Source organism: Lingula anatina, chromosome 1 (genome assembly GCF_051362555.1).
Source record: "Lingula anatina isolate TDL-2025a chromosome 1, LinAna3.0, whole genome shotgun sequence".
Lineage (NCBI taxonomy): Eukaryota > Metazoa > Brachiopoda > Lingulata > Lingulida > Lingulidae > Lingula > Lingula anatina.
The window spans coordinates 47,695,808-47,715,298 of NC_141767.1; the positions used below are offsets into that span (position 1 = coordinate 47,695,808).

At 36.1% G+C, this 19,491-nt stretch overlaps 4 protein-coding genes across 5 annotated transcripts in view; 2 read left to right on the forward strand and 2 right to left on the reverse strand.

Moving 5' to 3' along the window:
- LOC106163217 (uncharacterized) overlaps positions 1 to 7,426 on the reverse strand; it is a 29,305-nt gene extending 21,879 nt beyond the window's left edge. The window contains exons 1-5 of one of the 2 annotated variants that reach the window (XM_086999428.1): positions 7,271 to 7,386; positions 6,031 to 6,074; positions 5,229 to 5,462; positions 2,417 to 4,591; positions 1,598 to 1,639 (exon numbers count right to left, since the gene is read on the reverse strand). In XM_086999428.1, the coding sequence (XP_086855554.1) occupies positions 1,598 to 1,639; positions 2,417 to 4,591; positions 5,229 to 5,462; positions 6,031 to 6,074; positions 7,271 to 7,299 (2,524 nt within the window). In that variant the 5' untranslated portion in view covers positions 7,300 to 7,386. Of the gene's footprint in view, positions 1 to 1,597; positions 1,640 to 2,416; positions 4,592 to 5,228; positions 5,463 to 6,030; positions 6,075 to 7,270 lie in introns of both variants that reach the window. The other variant, XM_086999429.1, reaches the window with a different exon arrangement.
- Positions 7,427 to 7,551: 125 nt separating this feature from the next.
- LOC106163234 (DDRGK domain-containing protein 1) lies at positions 7,552 to 12,069 on the forward strand. Its single transcript, XM_013540759.2, has 8 exons — positions 7,552 to 7,677; positions 8,663 to 8,800; positions 9,125 to 9,246; positions 9,432 to 9,533; positions 9,871 to 9,993; positions 10,487 to 10,525; positions 10,705 to 10,761; positions 11,305 to 12,069. The coding sequence occupies exons 1-8, from the start codon at positions 7,590 to 7,592 to the stop codon at positions 11,557 to 11,559; spliced, it is 924 nt and encodes a 307-aa protein (XP_013396213.2). The 5' UTR covers positions 7,552 to 7,589; the 3' UTR covers positions 11,560 to 12,069.
- Positions 12,070 to 12,219: 150 nt separating this feature from the next.
- Positions 12,220 to 14,103, reverse strand: LOC106163233 (uncharacterized). Its single transcript, XM_013540755.2, has one exon. It carries the CDS (start codon positions 13,670 to 13,672, stop codon positions 12,602 to 12,604), a length of 1,071 nt encoding a protein of 356 aa, XP_013396209.2. The 5' UTR covers positions 13,673 to 14,103; the 3' UTR covers positions 12,220 to 12,601.
- A 377-nt stretch (positions 14,104 to 14,480) lies between these two features.
- LOC147764408 (uncharacterized) lies at positions 14,481 to 19,318 on the forward strand. Its single transcript, XM_087000885.1, has 2 exons — positions 14,481 to 15,318; positions 17,852 to 19,318. The coding sequence occupies exons 1-2, from the start codon at positions 15,126 to 15,128 to the stop codon at positions 18,730 to 18,732; spliced, it is 1,074 nt and encodes a 357-aa protein (XP_086857011.1). The 5' UTR covers positions 14,481 to 15,125; the 3' UTR covers positions 18,733 to 19,318.
- The last annotated feature ends 173 nt before the right edge of the window (positions 19,319 to 19,491 follow it).

Sequence of the window (19,491 nt, forward strand, 5' to 3'; positions counted from 1 at the left end):
AACAAGAAAAAAGAAAGCATAGATGTTCTAGTCTCCAAAACAAAAATTTCTAGTCAGTTAACACAGGCTAACAAAATTAGTTGTTTTTTTTCAGTCAAATAAACCAATCATTGCCATTAGCAAGGGACAATATACCTTTTTGTGAATCATGTTCCATTAACAATAACAAACTTTCTTAAGTATATCAATTACAGTTGTGACAAAAAAAAAATAAGATAAAAAACCGAAGTGAAGTTTTAATAGTCACAATTCTTGTAAATTCTAAAACTGATACCTCTCCACCAGCTGCACACATAAACATACAGTAAATGTCTGCAAAATCAATAAACGGAGCAACACAGTCCTATCACATAAGAATACATATAAATGTAAACTGCATTTTAAATGCTACATTACCTGCCATCTTTTAAAAAGGTTGCATTTCCTCTCAGATAAAATGCAAAGTCATATCACGATTTTCCAGCTAAGTACTTTCTGCATGCTACATTGTGCATTCGAATGCACAGTCATATTAAATTTTGCAGCCTGTCTAAGCTTTGCGTTTGACCAAACAGACTTATGCTTATCAGTCCACATTGCAGTGTAGCTCTATTGGACAACCTTTTTCAATTACGAGAAATGGGAATGTTGCATGTGCAACCTCAATGCTCAATGACCAAGTCTTAACAAGTGCTTCACTTTAATATCAAAACTCTTAATAATACTACAATATTGAAGCACTGCATGCATGCTTGAGCATAGCTTCACACAACCACCATCCATTTTGAATTTTTCCCTAATATTATCAGTTGTTACAAGGAAGTTACAAATGTATGTCTTATCAAATATCAAAGTATGATGCTTCAAGGAAATGCTGCTTTTGATGCAGGCACTTATGTATAAGTTAGTATATTATAATAAAAGTCATAATATCTTCGCGTTTTATAAGTGCAAAGCATATTCTCATTGCTTACATTCAGTTCTATACCTAGCAAAAGGCAGTAGCAATATCCTCCTTTAAGAAATATTTTTTGTTATTATTTTTCTTCTTTCATCCTGCCCCAAACATCAGTTAAACATGAAAAGGAAATGTTTGTAACTATAAATGTGGTCTTAAGACAGGTTGGCCTGTGGCAATGCAAAGTACTTTTTAATGCTTTTCTACTGGTGCATGCAGTAATTTAAGTGCACTCCAATGGCAAAGAATATATGTTACTAAAGATAGTGCAAGATTATTAGTGAAACATTATTAGTGTCAATCAATTCAGGCCCAAGTAGCATATTAAAATGGATGTATGCAGTATAAAAAAGATCCCAACAGAACTTGTATACAGAAGCTTTAAAGAAATGATACAACAGCCACACACAAACCAAAAGGTCCAAAACCTAACCTGAATAATATCATTCAGGTCACTGAATTATTTTTCATTCATCAGACTGGCCTTAGTGTTCAACCATAAAAGAATTATAGTCATGAATATAATCTGGCAAATGACAAAATTTATTTGTAATAATACACACACAAAATAGCTATGCTATGTGATCCATAATTTCAAACAAAAATCCAACCCAGCATATTATAAGAAAATATTCAAATAAAGGAAATTATTATACTTACCAAATGAATTGTCCATGAAACCAGCCTGATTGTGTTGTTTTCCTATAAAAAGATTAAATGTGCATATATGGAAGTCAATATAAAAACACGACTAGTTTAGTGCCAGTGCCCCAACAACAATATCAAATTAAAGTAAATCTAGTTTCTGTTGTAAAGTACAGCCATACCGTGCCCCAATTAACTGCATATGCAGCCAGATTTTTCTCTTGCCTTGAAATAACTATACTTGTGGGAAAGGAATCAAAACTCTTTTTTTGTGAATTTTCATTCGTGCATTAAACCTACTCTTCCATTATGTGCATTACTAACTAGGCCATCACTTCACCCACCTGCTGCCTTTAATTCTTAGCTCAGAGTCATTTCACAAGATCTGCAACGTATTTTCTTCATTTTTTATCTGGGTCAGCAGACCTCAAGAGGTGCTGATCCATCTTTTTATTTATTAACATGAAACTTAGCTTAAATAGGCACTATTCTTTGATGAGCTACTATACGTATAAAAACCCCTAGTATATCTCATTTTTTGAAAAAAAAAAGAAAAAAAATCATACTGCCTAACATATATGGCCAACAGACTGTTTCTACTCTTGTACAACATGAGTATGTCACACTTAAGTAAATACTCAAGGCACTTAAGGCTGATAAGATTTTATTGATCCAGCTAAAAAAAAAGGTCTTAGGTCCATGGTTATACCAGAGTATCCCCCATAAAAATTGCCAAATGATTTAAAGCTGTCATTCTTATTGACTTTTTTAAAAATTTCTACATTATTGATTGTAAATGTTTTTATCTTAAAGGTAACATCAACAGTAATTTACCCATGTTTTGTTTCTTCATTGCATTAGTTGTTCCCTTGGATATGCCACTGAATGTGTTGGAGTCCACTGTTTCAGGGCAAGAGTCAGAGGCTTCTGCTTCTCCACCCCTTTGCAACTTCTGTGGAGTCCCTATAGCAGATTTTGTCAACAGTCTTAATTTACTCAAGGCAGACTTAAGGTTGTCTGGCTTTAACCTTTGAACGATAGGATCTTTGTTGGTTTTCCTGGTGGTCATTTCTGAGGTCACTCCGTCTTGGTGTCCATCCTCAGACCCATATGAGGGACTATCACCACCACTTAAATTACTGCCACCAAATTCTGCTTCGATCATGGCAAATGAGTTTGTTCGTTCAATTGTCTTTGATGATGGTAGTTGTGCTTGTCCACCATCAGCAGCTGCTTTTTCTTTGTTTGACTTTTCTTTTTCCAAACTAAAACTGTTTCTGCGACTTGCCTCCAGAGCTTGTGCTATGTGCTCTGGTAAAGCATGGGGGGAAAGGAGTTTCTTTGGCATGATTTCTTGCATTCTCTTCATGTTGCTGCCATGCAGATCACCTCTAGTAGTGTCTGAAGAACAATGGGAAGGTTCACCTTTGAATTGCTTGCCAGATTGTCCACCATGTCGGTCTTGAAAATATTTAACCTTCTGCAAGTCACTGCTAGGGTGTCTGAACCTTTTTTTCCCTTGAATTCCCTTACTTTTGGTTTTACCATGCTCATAACTGTGGTGTCTCTGTCTTGAACTGTGTTGGCCAATTTTTGATTCTAATGAATGATTTCTGACAGAAATGCGACTTGCCGCTTTGGGCTTGGAACTTTGCTCTTGTGGGGGAAACTCAATGGTATCTGTCAAATACACTGTCTGTGAAAAATGCTCATGCTTCTGTTTGTCAATGATTTCCCCTTCTGATGCTGGGGACATGTTTAGAAAATGACTTAAAATGCCATCTGTTACAGGTTTTAGTTCAGATGAACCATCCCTTTCAGAGGGCTGTCCAGTGGTCTCCACAGATTTACCAGTCATCTTTTCACCATACACTGAGCTGTTTCCGATGTTGATACGACCGTTTGGACTTTTTTTCGGCACAATTTTACTTATGTCTCCATCTTCAGACAAATCGCAAAGTCCTTGGTCTGAGTGATCTTGACATAGTTTCTTGGAAACATCCTCTCTGTCATTATTACTGAAGTTTATATGTTTCATGGTAAGCAGGGCATTCTGAACTGATGAGGTTATATCTTCACCAGGACTGGTTTCCCTAGACATGTCACATTTTGAATTAGCATCTCCTCTCTCTTTTTTATTGGGACCTGCATCTATACTATGTAGATGACGCTGATTGGAAACATCTTGTCCTTGATCAAGTTCCTGGAAACCAGCAGATTTCACATCACAAGCTGCCTGAGCTTGATGACAGCTAATTTTGGGTAAATTTATTTCACTATTGTGCACCAACATCTCTTTGCTTTTATTTTCTTCTCCTTCATTAAAAATCTGTGGTGATACCTTGGGATTATCCCCGGAGCCTAACAAATCTGGAGTATACCTCTTCTTTTCTCTAGCCTGGCTGCTGCTTGGTAAATCCAGTTCCATTATGGCAAGTTGATTCTCTGTATCTTTTTTCTTACAATCTATACCACTTGTGCTACTGGTATGTTTATCATGCTTAAAAAATTCTGATCTGTGCTCAATATCAATATTTTCATTTGAGGGCATGACAGTTGTATTTTCATTCAATGGAGACTTGCCACATGTGGGTTGTTTCTGCTTATCACTTAGTAAAGCATGTGAACAAGGCATGGGGGCATAATAATCATCAAAGATATAATTAGTCTCTGTTTCTGGATGCCGTATCTTATAGAGTTCTCTGTTTTTTTGTTGATAGTGATCTACATAATTTACATCCAACCCATATTTTTCACAGTTGTCATTCAGGAAAGTCTGCGTCACGTTATCATATTGATATGTTGCCAAGTTTTCAGCACTGAAGTAAGGGGTCCAGTAGGGTTGCCTGTAGTAGTCTATATCTGAGCATGTGTCCAGAGACTGGGAAGTGTAATTTCTATTCCTGACATTTTGTCTGATGGGGTCCAAAAGGTTAGAAGATGTAGCAGTATGAACTGATGTTCTTCTTTGTGAATGCCAAGATAATCGCTTGTGGTTACTCGACTTTCCTATAAAAGAAAAGGACATCAAATAATTTTTCAGATTTATCAACAGATTCATTCATTCATGCAGAAGGCTGTTGTGGATAACAATTACACACCACTAAAGACAGCATGGCTGACTTACAATCAAGGCACCAAAGAAATAGTCAAATATCAATGTAAAATAAATAAAATGTAAATAATAACACTGGGAATAAAAAAATCATTTATGAAAGACTTAATAAATTCCTGATCATTAATTTCAGAAATCAGCGGGACGCACTTCAATTGTATACATCAATGATGAACCAGTGAGTTAAACAGTTAAATCACATAAAAGAAAATTAAAATTAAATAAAAAAGTCAAATAAAAGTATGACAATATTGACCAAATTTATAGTGTAAATTGATCAATTATATCACACTTTCAAAAAAAAGTTTTACTTTTTTCCAATACCTGATTATCTTAAGATTCATCATTGAAATAACTTGCTGAAATATATAACAGCACATGAACCATATTGGCATTTAAAAAATGTGTATACCTTCAAGTAGTACTACTAATTGATTGTTTTCATAAATATAAGTACTGGTGATCAATTTTGCTCTGAATTTAATGATTGCATGTCATTAGTATTTAGAATATAGACTTATTGTGCCATACCTCTTCTAAAAGAATGCTTGTTCATCATTGATTTGACATCACTTGATGCACCTGTAACTACACTAGCACTAAAGGGAGAGCAAAGCTCTGCACCAACTACTGGAGTATGGACGGGGTCTGCGCATCTGTCAAAGGACAGGGAGTTACTAGACTTGCAGAAAGAACTTGTATCACATGCAATTACTGATGCTTCTGAATCTCCCCCTAACCTGACTCTCTGTTTATAAGAAGCACCTATGAATAACAAGAAAAAATCTAAAAACAGTCAATTTTTTATTTCTATGTACTGGCAGTTTGGTTAAAATACTGAGGATTTATGCAGTTTCAAAGCATATTTCTGGGATTTAAAAAATTTCTACAATGAACAAATATAACAATTTTTTAACAATCTTTCTTTAACATTCTTAAGAGGTAAGATGTTAAGACCTATTGCTTTGACTTTGAGGGACTGAGACCTATACCCAAGGTTATATCTGTACCCAGGGTTTTGTCACACAAAATATCATAGCAATATATTCCAAGTGCGGAATAAAATTACAAGAAAGGATTGGATAGAGAACAGTTGATATCAAACAAATAGGGCAGCATGCAAGGAAGCAAGGGGAGATGTTTTAAGTGTTAACTAGGTTCAGAAGAAGCAGATAAACATAGCCACAGACATAGAAGATAGTCTGTTATGTATGAAAGTACTGCATTGGTAATAAAAAATACTGAATAGCTTTGCAAAGCATACTTCGTTGTGACACTCCAATAATATTTGACAATATCAAATATTGGAATCATCAAGCAATACCATAATCACCTTGATGTGTTAATGCCTTGAAAAACTTTGTAACCTTTTGTACTCTGAAAATGTGCAGAAAGTGAAATGCAGTCAAACAGTGTTTTAAGAAACATTTTAAAAATCAAAAGAAAAATACCAGTTTTGGGTACTAATATCACCTAATATCACCTAATAAACCAATATCACCTGAGGACCAGTTATCCTTACTCTACATACCTTAACATAATGTCAAAGAATTTTCCATTCAATGTTAATAACTATCTTTTTTTTTACCTTAGTGAGAAAATTTCTAAGCTCACCATATTGGCTGGGTGATGAAAATACTGTTTCAATTCAAGAAAGAAATTCTAATTGCTATCTAAGACCAGCATGTTTTAAAAAACACATTTTGGTGTACACCTGTATTGTTTCCAATTTCTGAAAAACTATGGGTCTCAGGCAAAACTTCTACAGTCAAATATGGACCTCTGTGACTATTTTGTTGCAATGCAGAGCTATATGCACACTTGGCTGTCACCTTGATTGTATAGTAAATGATTGTTGTAAAATCGCTATATGATTAATACTCTATTTTATTGTCTCTATGGGGGTATAGGGGGACTTTACGACATTCGGTTTGAATGCTTTAACCACTTTTGATAGGGCTTTTTGCATTGTATTAGATTAATGTGGCAGTCCAAGGTTGTTCTAGGTGGTTTTCAAATTTATGCACCCGGTTTTAAAATCATATAGCGATTTTACGACAATTGTTTACTATCCAATCAACATGACAGCCGAGCGTGGCTACATGCTAGGACCTACTACTTGAACTGCCCTCAAACAAGACCCACATCTTCCTTACAGTTCAATGTAAAGCTAAAATGATTTTAAAATTGATTCAAAATACAAGACAATTTGGCAAAAATTGAAAATAGCGACCTAGTGTTGTCAGTAACCCACTAACCAATGATACACCACACGCTTCTAACCATTTGAAAAAAGACCATCATTCTGTAATGGAATATTTTTAAGGATGCAGTATAATCCCCGGATGATTTAAAATTACGACAACAAGCTTCAGGCCTGCAAAAACGGATGCCTACATGTTGTCACGTCACCCACTGTTACACTGATGCCACGAGTGACCAAACTAAAACCAAAGTAGCGTTTTCATAAATAAATAAGTCTCGGTAAGAAAGGGATGGTTTTGGCAAATATATCGTATTCTCGACTGGTTTTATGATCAAGTTAATGAGGAAATGCAGCAATGATTTCTTACCCTTTAGACTGTTCACGTTTGCGCTTCATTATTATCAGCAACAATAATTTTACAGCACTATGATTTAAAAGGAAGTTTTGTCATCCCGCCATCATGTCAATGAAACTAGGAAATAGTAGTGAGTGGAACAGAAAGACTATTTTTCTCAAATAAATAATTGTTTTATTATGATGCCAAAAAGTGATAAAAATTCCAACATATAAACAAAAAGTATTTATTGCAGATTGTCAGTGACACTTTAATTTTTATCATAAGTACATTCCGTATAAAGTGCCTGTTTTTCTATCCAGCCCTATAAGCGGAAGTGAAACACATCAACATGGATCCGCTGATCTACATTGCAGCTGCAATATGTGTGACTTTACTCCTGTTCTTCGTCACTCGATTTAGAAAATCATCCACTAAAGGTAAGCTATTTTACTACTCTAAACCAAGAAAAGTAAAAAAGTACTAGTTTTAATGGTAATGCCTAAAGCATTCTTGAGTCTGCAATAAAATGGACGTGCGAGGGACGTGAAATATTTTTGGTACACAGATGCAGCATTACCAATTGCATTGAGAACTTGTTCTTTACTAGTCAGGTATTGGCGTGACATCAGTGTTGCACAATCAAACTTTATACTTAGACTAGGGGACCGTTTAGAATGATTTTTGTCGATCTGTCTAATTTGCACTAACTTCACGCGGACTATTGCTGAATGCAATTAGTTTAACTGATTAACGCGCCTGATCTGAACTTACAATCACCTTAAGATAGTCTTAATTTACCTGGTGTTAGTCTTAAATCACTTGGTGACAATATGTTAAAAAAAACGACTCAAATTAATCTCTTGGTCAGCTGAAAAAAGAGGCTCTCAAACTGCACTTTCTTCAAAATTCTGGTTGTAAATTTTACCTACTTATCTTCCTTCTAGTGCATAAAGCATAGAAAGTAAGCCGGAAATATCTGCGCAATTATCATTTTTTTTGGGGAAAATGTATTGAAACTAAGTGGTATTTTGTTTAAGTTACACTATTTGAAACTTCGGTTGGGTTTCATGGCAATAATTTTACATAAGCACTCGTTTTATCTGCATCTTTGATATTTAATTTTTCAGTCTTTTTGCTAGCCCTTAATTGATGCAATGTTTGTAGTGCAATGCAATACAGGAGCAGTCTTATTTTGTCAGTAAAGGTGCTTATTTGCACATTTTCAAATAACAAAGTATCCCCATCAAATCTGTCCTGCCATTTTATTTGGGGATTATATCTCTAAGATGGAATGATGCCTTGCCTACAATAAGTATAAGAAAGCCACATAATCCTTTTGACTTCTTGAAAATGGCAAAATGATTATATATTGAACCAAAAAAATCATGCCTTACCAATTTTCAGTCTTGATCATGTTTTTAGGTGAACATGGTGCTGTTAGACCTGTGGCTGTTCCAAGAGCTGCACCTCGTGCACGCGCAGACATGCCAGCAGGAGCTGCTGCAAGAAGACGTGGAAGAAATCGCATGGCAGCTGCTAGACAGAGAAATGATGATTCAGGTTTTTCTTTTTTGTTGATGTGTTTTTCTAAAAGTTATAAACCTAAAGCTTTTAAGCAGGTGATTTTTTCAATTTCATATTCTTATTTTGTGAGTTGCTGTTTTGAAGTATATTGGTACAAACAAATTAAAACATGTTCATGTTCGTTTTAGAAATCAAGTTTCTATTTTATTTCAAAAAAGTGATGCATATTGTAAAAATAAATTACTATGCTTCATATATAATTTTTTAAATCATAAAGAAGGTCAATAACCAAACAAAAAATGTGATATATATCTAAAATATTTTATCACCTGATTTATTCTTTGTATTAATTCCCTTCAGATTATAATGAAGATATGGATGAGGAAGACATATTTGATCAAATAGCACAACCAGAAGGAAAAGTTGGTGCCAAGAAGTTGAGGAAGCTCCAGGACAAGGCTGAAAAGAAAAGTCAGAGAGAGGTAAAATTTCTTTTTGTAAACAAAATAAGTTTTCATTATAGTGGTGCATATTTAATAAAAATGGTGAAATTTGAAAATTAGAGGTTAAAAAAAAAATAGTAACATTCCCCACTAAAGTTGTGTTGTTTGTGCACATTCAAATTATATTTATATGATTTATTCCATACATGTTTTCTCCTTTGCAGGCAGAAGAACGAGAAAGGCAGGAAAGAAAGGAAAGGGAGCAGAAATTAGAAGAACTAAGAAAGAAAGAAGAAGAAAAGCGTTTGGCAGAAGAGAAAATCAAGGTGAAAACCTTATTATGAGTTTGTTACATTTTGTCACATAAAATGAAATTAAAGCAAACACAACACATGATATCGGTTCCCACAAATTAAACCAACTTTGGCTGTGAAATACTGAAGGGAATACTGGAAATCTCATTTAATTTCCTCACAACTTCACACTTTTCACCCACCTATTGAATTGGGCAGTATGGACTGGAGAGCTATTATGGGTCAATGTTGAATGAGTTCATTGTTGAATTCTTTTTTCTTTTTGCATAGAATACAATTTTAAATGCACCTCATAATCTCAGAAAATTATAAAGAACAGTATACTTAAATGTGTGTTCACTGATAACAGGAAGAAGAAGAGAAAAAAAGAAAAGAAGAGGAAGCACAGAGAGAGCATGAAGAGTACTTGAAAATGAAGGAACAGTTCTCTGTGGATGAAGAAGGATTGGAAGAAATGAACTTCGAGACTAATGTGAGTGTTCCATACCACATTCAGTTCTACATAGTAAAGGATTAATCCAAGCCATTAGTAACAAGGACTTGTGATTTTATCTGTTAAATCCACCCTTGAAAAATTATTATAAAGCGTTTAATGAACTTAAAAATTCCAAAGTAAATCATGAGAATGTCTTATTAAAGGTTGCTTAATTTAGTAATCTACTGTATCTTATGAAAAGTACTCCTACATAAAGGTGGATGTGTTTACTAACACCCCATTTCCATTTAGATTTTTAGATCAATCTATCCCTGTGGGGAGTCTCACTAGATTACTGTCAGCTTGGCCGGCTTAAGCATCTGTCCCGCCTACTAAAAGCTGTAAGGGGGTAATTAACTATGGTGCCCGCTCAGCTGACTGCAATTTAGCGTGAACCCCCAGGGAGTTAGGTCGATCTAAATTTTAATCTCTAGATCGATCTAAATCTCCGGGAAAGCACCCTTATATGATAATTCATTTTTTCCATCAGGAGGAGTCCTTATTACAAAGTTTTGTCAACTATATAAAGGTGGGTGAAAATTTTTGAATTTCCATTTCATAATGACTATTATTGTTAAAGGTCTTTATGATCAATTATATTTCATTACATAATATGTTTTCTACTTGTTTTAAATCTTTTCCTCTAAAGAAAATTCTAGAGGAATGTTTGCTATATTGTAATAATTGTAACATTGCTGTTCTTTCTAGGACATGAAGGTTGTGATGCTGGAGGATCTGGCTGCTCATTTTAAGATCAAAACACAGGTAATTATATGTCCAAAAATGATATAATGCAATTATACCTGAGATATGCAAACAAAATATTGATAGACAGCATAAGTCTGTAATTGTATTAATACATAACTTTTTGACTGAATTCCGATGTACCTAGAGATAACAGCAAAAGTTGCAACAACATCTGACATTGTTGTCAGAATGATCATGTTTCATTTAAGCTAAATGGTCATAAAAGACCATGATCACATCATCAGTTATTATTATGTTTGGTTATGTTGTTTGTCGATATTTTGTTTTACCAGACCTCAAATTTGTGGATATAATTCGTGGATCATAATCTATGCTAGCTATATGATGATAGAAAATTAAGACCTTTATTTGTGTCAAGATCCTGAAGAGAGACTGTTATTGTTCTACTGAAATAGCATTTTCGTTTCTTTCTTTTTCAGATAATTGGTCAAAATCGCTTTGAATTTTATTACATATATACATCTCATGCTTAATTTAAATAGATATATTGTTCATCCTAAGATAAATATTTGATTCAAACGCCTTCATTCTTTATTCCAGGATGCTGTAGATAGAGTTAAAGAGATGGTGGAAAGTGGACAGCTGACGGGTGTCATGGACGATAGGGGCAAATTTATCTATATCACCATGGACGAGATTCATTCCGTAGCCAAATTTATCAAGCAGAGAGGACGAGTTTCAATAACAGAACTAGCTGAATGTAGTAATAGACTCATTAACTTGAATCCTGACAATAGTAAAACATTCTCAAAGTTGGTAGGAGACTCAAAAGAGGAGGTTCAAGTGGAAAGCTGAATATTTCAAGATTGTGGTGTATGGCTTATTACGGTGCCGGTGTAACGTGACAGAAAGTCCCTCATGACAGAGTCTGCTTCCCATTCATTTGTACAAGTAAGCCTTGCCCTAGATTTTGACCCACTTTGGTCAGGCTAACCCTAACTATTATAACTGAATGGAGGGTGGACTTTTGTTATACGGACTCTTGGTTTCGTTACACTGGTATCATACCTTCAAAGCGCGAAGAATTTTCTTCTGTGCCCTTGTTTATGTTATTGAGTCTTTCCATTACACAAGACTGATCTCTAGCTGAGAAGTATAACACAGCACACAAAAACATTAAAAAGGAAAACATTCACAGTTTGAAAGAAAGTAAAACTGGGATAATCATCGTTTTCATTGAAACATTTTCTTAAGAAGTGGCACCATTGATATGCATAATGCGTTTCAGTATACTTTAAGTACAAAAAATGATTCATCAACCAGATTATTAAATTATACATTTAATAAATAATTGAGATAGGTTTACACATTGATAATAATTTGCATACAGTTCTGGAAGCTTCAAATATGATAATCTTATTAGTAACAATTTAAGTCATATAAGTATCACTATGAAGTGTTCTGTCAAGTGCATATCAAACGCTGTACCCGTTTACGGTGTTTAGGAACCTTGGAAACCCCTACCCCTTTTCAATGAATCCGTCACTGTATTCATAGTTGAAACGCCGTCTGTTTCGGAGGAGGGGAGGGTCTTCCCGCACCCCCCCCCCCCCCCCTCCTCAGCATGCATCGCCCATAAATATTTTACATGACTATCATGTAAATATCGCCTCCTTTTCCCTCATGTCCTTTTTATTAAACCTTTACGCGTAAATAGCTCTGCCGCAGTATTTTCTAAAAACGTGAAAAGATCGATATTGAAACTCTATTTACTGGTGATAAGGTGCACATAATGTCTCGGATTAGTAACAGCGATAATATCCTTGGCTACGAGATAACAGAATGCCGAGAGCAGATTTTCATTTATGAAAGCTGACATGGTATATAGGTCGTTAGCTTAGTCTTCATCATCCTCTGTATCTGTCTCTTCTGTTTCCATATGTCGTTTCCTTCTTTTCTTCTTTTTCCTCTGTTTTTTATAAAGATCATTTAGATATTTTTCTAAAATGAAATTATTGTCAGTGTTCTCGTCTTTCGGTTCGTCCAAAACACGACCGCTAATATTATACTGTCCATTGGCAGCAGTGACTGTTACTTCAGCTTTTCGAGCGTGGCCATATTTTTGTTGTAGCTCGGAAATCACAAAATCTGGTAACTTTGATGCGTCGCCAAATTCTACTTGTGCCAGTTGTCCGAAGTCCAAAGTTCCTTTAAATGTAAAGTTTTGATGAATAGGTGGTAGATGTAATGACTGACGCTTCTGCTCATTAAAAGCGGCCACATCTTTTTCTATCCACGACTGTGTATTGTAAGACACGTTTCCATGATTGCCGAATGTGAATTCTTTGGGCGGACCAGGCAGAGGTTCACCGTTTGGTCCATAATAATGGTGTTTTGAAGAACTCTTCTCTTTTTTGGATGACGCAGATTGACTATCATGTAAAACAATAACCGACTGCTGAGGGTGATGTTTCGAAAATTGGTACGGATATCTAGAATGCCACCCACCATATCCGAATCCAAAATTTGGAGTAAACTCGACAGGAATAACGGCTGCATTTTGTTGACTAAGAGGTCCCTGAAGAACTAAAGGCGGAGGATTCTGACCAACGAAGCCCATCGGCCCTGATAGGCCTACATAGGGAGCTGTATACCCGTACGGTGGGATGAATGATGGTTGGGTTTGGTTCAAGGTATTTTGTGTAAATCCATTGATGCCGTATTGATTGTAGAGCTGGGGCTCTGACGTAGAGGTCCGTCTAGTGGAACCTTGGCGCTGGGAAACGCTAGGCGAAGGTGTAGTAACTTTGAGAACGTTCACGCTGGGAGGTTGAAGATAATTTCTCTGCGAAGAAGAGCCTGGGTTGTACGTTCCGATTTGACCAGGTGAAAGTTCGTACAGAAACCTGTCACCGTGCTTCGAGTGGACATTTCTTCGCACGGAATTCCGTGAGGAATAGGATGCCATTTTCCTTCTATGTTGAGGAAAATCCTTTCGAGTTGTCTTTATGTAACTTATCTTAAACGCGACGGCATCGCCAGGAGATTAATGGAAATTATGTCCAAACAAAACACTCCTCATACACTTTGGCGATATTGTAAGTATATCATATCATCACAATATTGAACGGTTTTGACTCGATTTCCATCTTTTACATTTGAACTACAAAAACAGAGCTTGCAGTTGTCACATGCTTATACAAACTTGATAGCAAATGAACGATAACTACTAAGGAGACCAAGGTAAACTTTTTGATGGTTGCTAAGACTAAGAATGCCTTGCAAATGGTAACATAATGATTCGCCAACGTTTACTTTTCTTTCATAAAAGAAAATGTTCGATCTTCATTACATTTATTAGCCAACAGATCCAGTCCTTTTAATAACAGGTTCTCTAGTTTCCTAGTGTATTCCCACGTATCTCCCTTCCCTTTCATCCCCACTTCCCTCCCCAAGAAACAAAACACAAAGAGAAGAAAGCAAAACGAGCAAGAATCAAACGAAAGTTCTAAGCATAATTGAACGGCGAATCTAATATATAGGCTATTCTGCAGTTCCAGATCAAGGACTGCAAGTTACCAAAAAGAAATAGTATGGAAATGCTTGATTTTCGATTTTTTTCTCTCTTTTTTTTTATTTTAATTTAAAAATCTTTTAATGATCCCAATAATTAATGCATGCAGCAATTTGAAACAATTACCTATATAGGCATATATATATATAGGCCTATACATATATATATATATATATATAATCTGGAGAGAATACTGTACGTAGGCCTACCCAGACTCCCTTCGATTTCTGAAAAAATCACACCTCTTAGGCCTAGGCCTACTGTTAGGCTCGACCTCTTGAAATTAGAATTTTGCCTAGCTGAATCACAGTTGTAGGCTACACGGGCGCACCAAATGACACCGTTCGACCTCTAAAATACCAATACCCTTAAGCGGGCCCAGAACCCCAATCCAAAGGGGGCGGGGGGTAAACGTTCGTATCCGTGGACACCCCCCCCCCCCTCAAATAATCCTGGATCCGCCCCTGCAGACTCCGGCATAAACATAATTATAAACAGAGGTCTATGCATGACTATTTGCCTACTTTTATTATTTTATTATATTCAGTTTACGGGAATAAATAATCTGAATCTACAGAAGGCGATGGCTCGATATTATTTGAAAGTTATTCGTCTTGACTATTTAAAAAAAAAATCTGTGATTTCTTTGCAAGTCATTGGAAAGTTTCACGTTGGTCGTGACGACATGCACGAGCCATGACTTCGAGGTGCATGTGCATACGTCATAGCGTCGCGAAAAGAAAACGCCACAGTCTGCGCACATAGTGCATCAGACACTGAAACGTCGTCTTCGCCAACGTTACGACTTAAAATTTGACGTTACGCCTTTTTAAGGTCTACTTGAAGCATGACGTTCCATATGCAACAAGTATCGAAGCCACCGCCTGTGAGACAATTTGAATGGTCTAAACAACTTCTTTTTCCTCAGAAACTGTTTCATGTTGTGAATGATGGATATTTGCTTTATTGGACAGAAGATGGAAAGAAGATTGTCTGCAATGAAGAACTTTTTGAGAGTGAAGTTATGCAAAGATATCCAGGTGAACAAAACATGAATAAAATCGACTAATATTTCCCTTAGTTGATAAAGATTACTCTAGTTTCAAGGTTTTGGAATTAATTCCAGCATTTCCTTCTTTTTTCTTATTTGCCTTTTTCTTTTATCTTTTTATTCTTCTCATTTACAAGTGCAAGGAAGGCATTTCTGGAATCAATTCATTACTGGGACTACAAAATATTACCACGTATAATTAGCATAGCCTAGATCTTTGCCTTTGCTAGGTCCTAGTTTCAGTTGTCACACGAAAACAACATTTGATAGTCTGTTTTTTTTTTATGTCGTCTGCTGCTTGGACGCATGCTAGTCTCGCAGCCAAGGGAAATCTGCCCCGCAGTAAATGCAAAAAAAAAAAAAAAAAAAAATATATATATATATATATATATATATATATATATATATATATATTTTTATATATATATATATTTATATATATGTGTGTGTTTTGAAAAAAATCTGTCTGTCATTTTACCTTTCTTAACCCTATACATTGTCAAATAAGATTAAAAGGATAACAAATGTTCATTTTGGCAAAAAAATTAATTTTCCTGGGATAAATGACAATCTTCCCATACTTACCAATGGTTAATGAATCCATTTCTACATTCAAAGTTAGTCCCTGTTTTTTTTTTCTAAAATTCTATTAAGGTAGATCGGTCGTTACATGTTCCAACGTTCGAATTTTTTTAAATTTTTTTTTGTTTGAAGAGACACCCAAGTACATTAAAAATTTGCAAAAAAAATTGGGGGTCACCGACCAAATAAGAGAACTAGCCCCAAATATGATACACCCTGCATATCGCACTAGTCCCCATTCAAATCAATGGGAAAATGGGTGTTTTCTCACTAAAGCATTATTTTTTATGACTTTCTGACGTTCGAATTTTTTTAAAATTTTTTTTGTGTAAAGAGGCCTCCAAGTACATTTAAATTTTACCAAAAAAATTGGGGGTCACCGACCAAATAAGAGAACTACGCCAAGTTGAAGTGCGCTACACCCTGCGTGACGCACTAGTCCCCATTCAAATCAATGGGGAAATGGGTGTTTTTCACCAAAACGTTATTTTTTATGATTTTTCTAACGTTTGAATTTAAAAAAAAACTTTTTTGTGTAAAGAGGCATCCAAGTTGATTTTAATTTTGCCAAAAAAGTTGGGGGTCACCGACCAAATAAGAGAACTACGCCAAGTTGAAGTGCGTTACACCCTGCGTGACGCACTAGTCGGAAGTCCCCATTCAAATCAATTGGAAAATGGGTGTTTTTCACTAAATCGTTATTTTTTATGATTTTTTTTTTGTTTGTGTGTGTGAAGAGACATCTAAGTACATTTAAAACTTTCATTATGTTTAACAGTTGAAGTGAGTATACTCAGCTATTTTCAGATTTGTCAAACTGATGAGAGGTGTAAGCCATTAACTTTACAACAAAATTATTGAAGAGAATAATAAGGGAAATACTCATGCATATGAAAATAGTTTATTGCCGTTGTTATTTATTAATGAATATAACATGAACGTGACATCGTTAACACTGTGTTGTCAAGTAAAATGAAGCGTCTGATACAAAGTATCAAATGCGGCATTCACGTGCTTGCTTGCGGTGCGTTCAGTACACTTTGTTTACTCTGAGAAGTCAAGGTCAGAAGTGCACAATTTTTCTGTATAATATAACGCAGTTTTAATTTTGATTAGTGAATTTTCTTCAAGCTGTAGACCCTATGGCCATTTTCTGAACATTTGTATAAGCTACGAAATATTTCTCAGTCCAAATTTCTCTAAGTCCAAATGAGTGGCGTTACGACGCACTTCCGGTTTTCGTCGAAATCTAAACTACAGCAGCACATTCAGGGCGTTCTACCTCAAAATGTACGCAGCCGCTTTGATTGGAATTTACAACACTTATTCTTTACATGACATAGCACCTACGTGCATAATTTGTGAGCTTTAGCTGTCATACATTTTCTAGTGCCAATTCAAATTGGAAAAGGAGCTATTCCGACGATTTCTTGAAGGGCAAGTCTATGAACGTGCTACAGTTGTCGTATGGAATCATAGTCGACAAACGTTGTCGAAAATCTGTATCGATCATACAGAGTTACAGACAAGTTGATAATGTGTGTTTATCTTATAGATAATTGTTTTATTTCCTTAAATTGATAAAACAGACTGAAGTGTCGTTAGAGACGATTGACGATGCGCTGAAATTGCGCAAATCGTCAAATTACGTAACGACCGATCTACCTTAAGAGATTATTACAGAGTATAGCCATCTGAGGTCACGTGGTCTGATTACACACACACACACACACACACACACACACACACACAGAGAGAGAGAGAGAGAGAGAGAGAGAGAGAGAGAGAGAGAGAGAGAGAGAGATTTCATAATAATTGTTATAATAGCTGTTTTTGTAGTAAAATAGAAAATATTATATTTCTATGAGTTGTTTACAATGTATTTATTATGAAATATAGATCTCATATGAAGAAGAAAACTTAAATTTTGTTTTTACTAGGATTCGTGCAAATCCGAACATTTGCCAACCTGCGACGACAGCTTCGGCAGTACGGGTTTGAGTGGAAAGTAAATAATGAAGGCGACATCGAATTCATTCACCCTTCTTTTGTACGCGACCACCCTGAGTTCCTGAACGCCGTTGTCACCAAGCGAAAGTGTGGCACAACCAGCTCGCTTTCATTCGAGGCCATCGAAGCCGGAGAAACCCTGTCGGATTCCGATCAAGCTCTTGCAAGCAGACCTGTGAAGAGCCGTCGCCTGCAGCTGTTAAACCAGCAACCTGCCGACGATTGTTTGTCCAAATTTCGGCCTATTGATCCAAAACCTGCAACTGCCTCCACGCCAACCGGTCCTCGGATGTACTACCATCCCTATCAAGCTGCGGCAGGCGATATGCCGTCGCTTCCACAGGCACTGGGGTCGCAGAGTGGGGGACCCGTAGGTCCTTTTAGTGCTCTTCTCAATTCTGATGATTGGAAAATCACTGCACAGTCCATACCCGTACCACAATCACAAAACGCCACAAACACCCAGACAGACGAGGCCGCCAACGCACATGGGGATAGCGGAGGAAAGGCAATTAGTGGAAGCACACAGCCCCTTGTGGGAACTCACGGTGGGAATATTCAGCCCGGGGGATGGTGGCCTCACCCACAAATTGGAATGTATCCTCCGCCACCAACGTGGGCTCCAGCGCTTAATCCGTGCTGGCCGTATCCCCCTCCTCTACGGCACATGTCACCGATGAAGGTCCCGCCTGTAATGTATTGGAATGATGAAGCTAAGACCAAGGAGTCTAGTACACAAACTGACTTTGCCGTGCCACCAGAAGGCTTTTTTCCGCTTACGCATGCAGCAACGTTAACGGGAGAATTATGAAAAGTGAGATTTTAATTAAAACATGAATTTTAAGATGACTGTTTAATGATATAAACATGGGGTGTAGGCTTACTGTTCAATTCTTGAAATTGTATCCGCAATAACAGAGTAAAAAGAATAATAGAAAAGATTTTATAGAAATTTAAATGTTGGACTTGAGGTCATTTAATAACTGGACTTTTCGTCAGTTCCCCTTATGCGTTTTCTTTTCATTAAATGGATCTCTTTTTTAAAAGAATTAAGTTCTGGTGAAAGTGAGGATGTATCTATGAAAAATTATCAAGAATTATATCAACATCTCTGTTTGATCTAGTGTATTTTTGTATATTATGTAAATCAATAATATATAATTCACATAAAGAGCAAATTTTCCTGTCTTTCTTGTGTGAAAAAAAGACATATAGTCTAATTTGGATTAAATAACCAGCTTTCAAAACCAAACGTTTCTCTTTTTCCTAATATATTGTGTAGAATGTAAGCACGCCCACGAAATATTGGCTGACCTGAAAAAGGGACAATGAGGAAATTCGTTCTATGTAGGGCCTTAGTGTCGTGCTTTCCCGTGTCGACCGAGCTTTGATTGGATTCAATCCTGTACTGAAAATTGAAAGCAACCGCATACTGTTAAAACAGTTCAACCATTTTCTCCTATTTTTCCTCTTAATACCCTTAGTTTTCCGATATGGTGTTAATATTTGATAAAACCATGACAAACGACAAATTTTCCGTTCTTTAAATTTACCGCACTAATCTAATTTC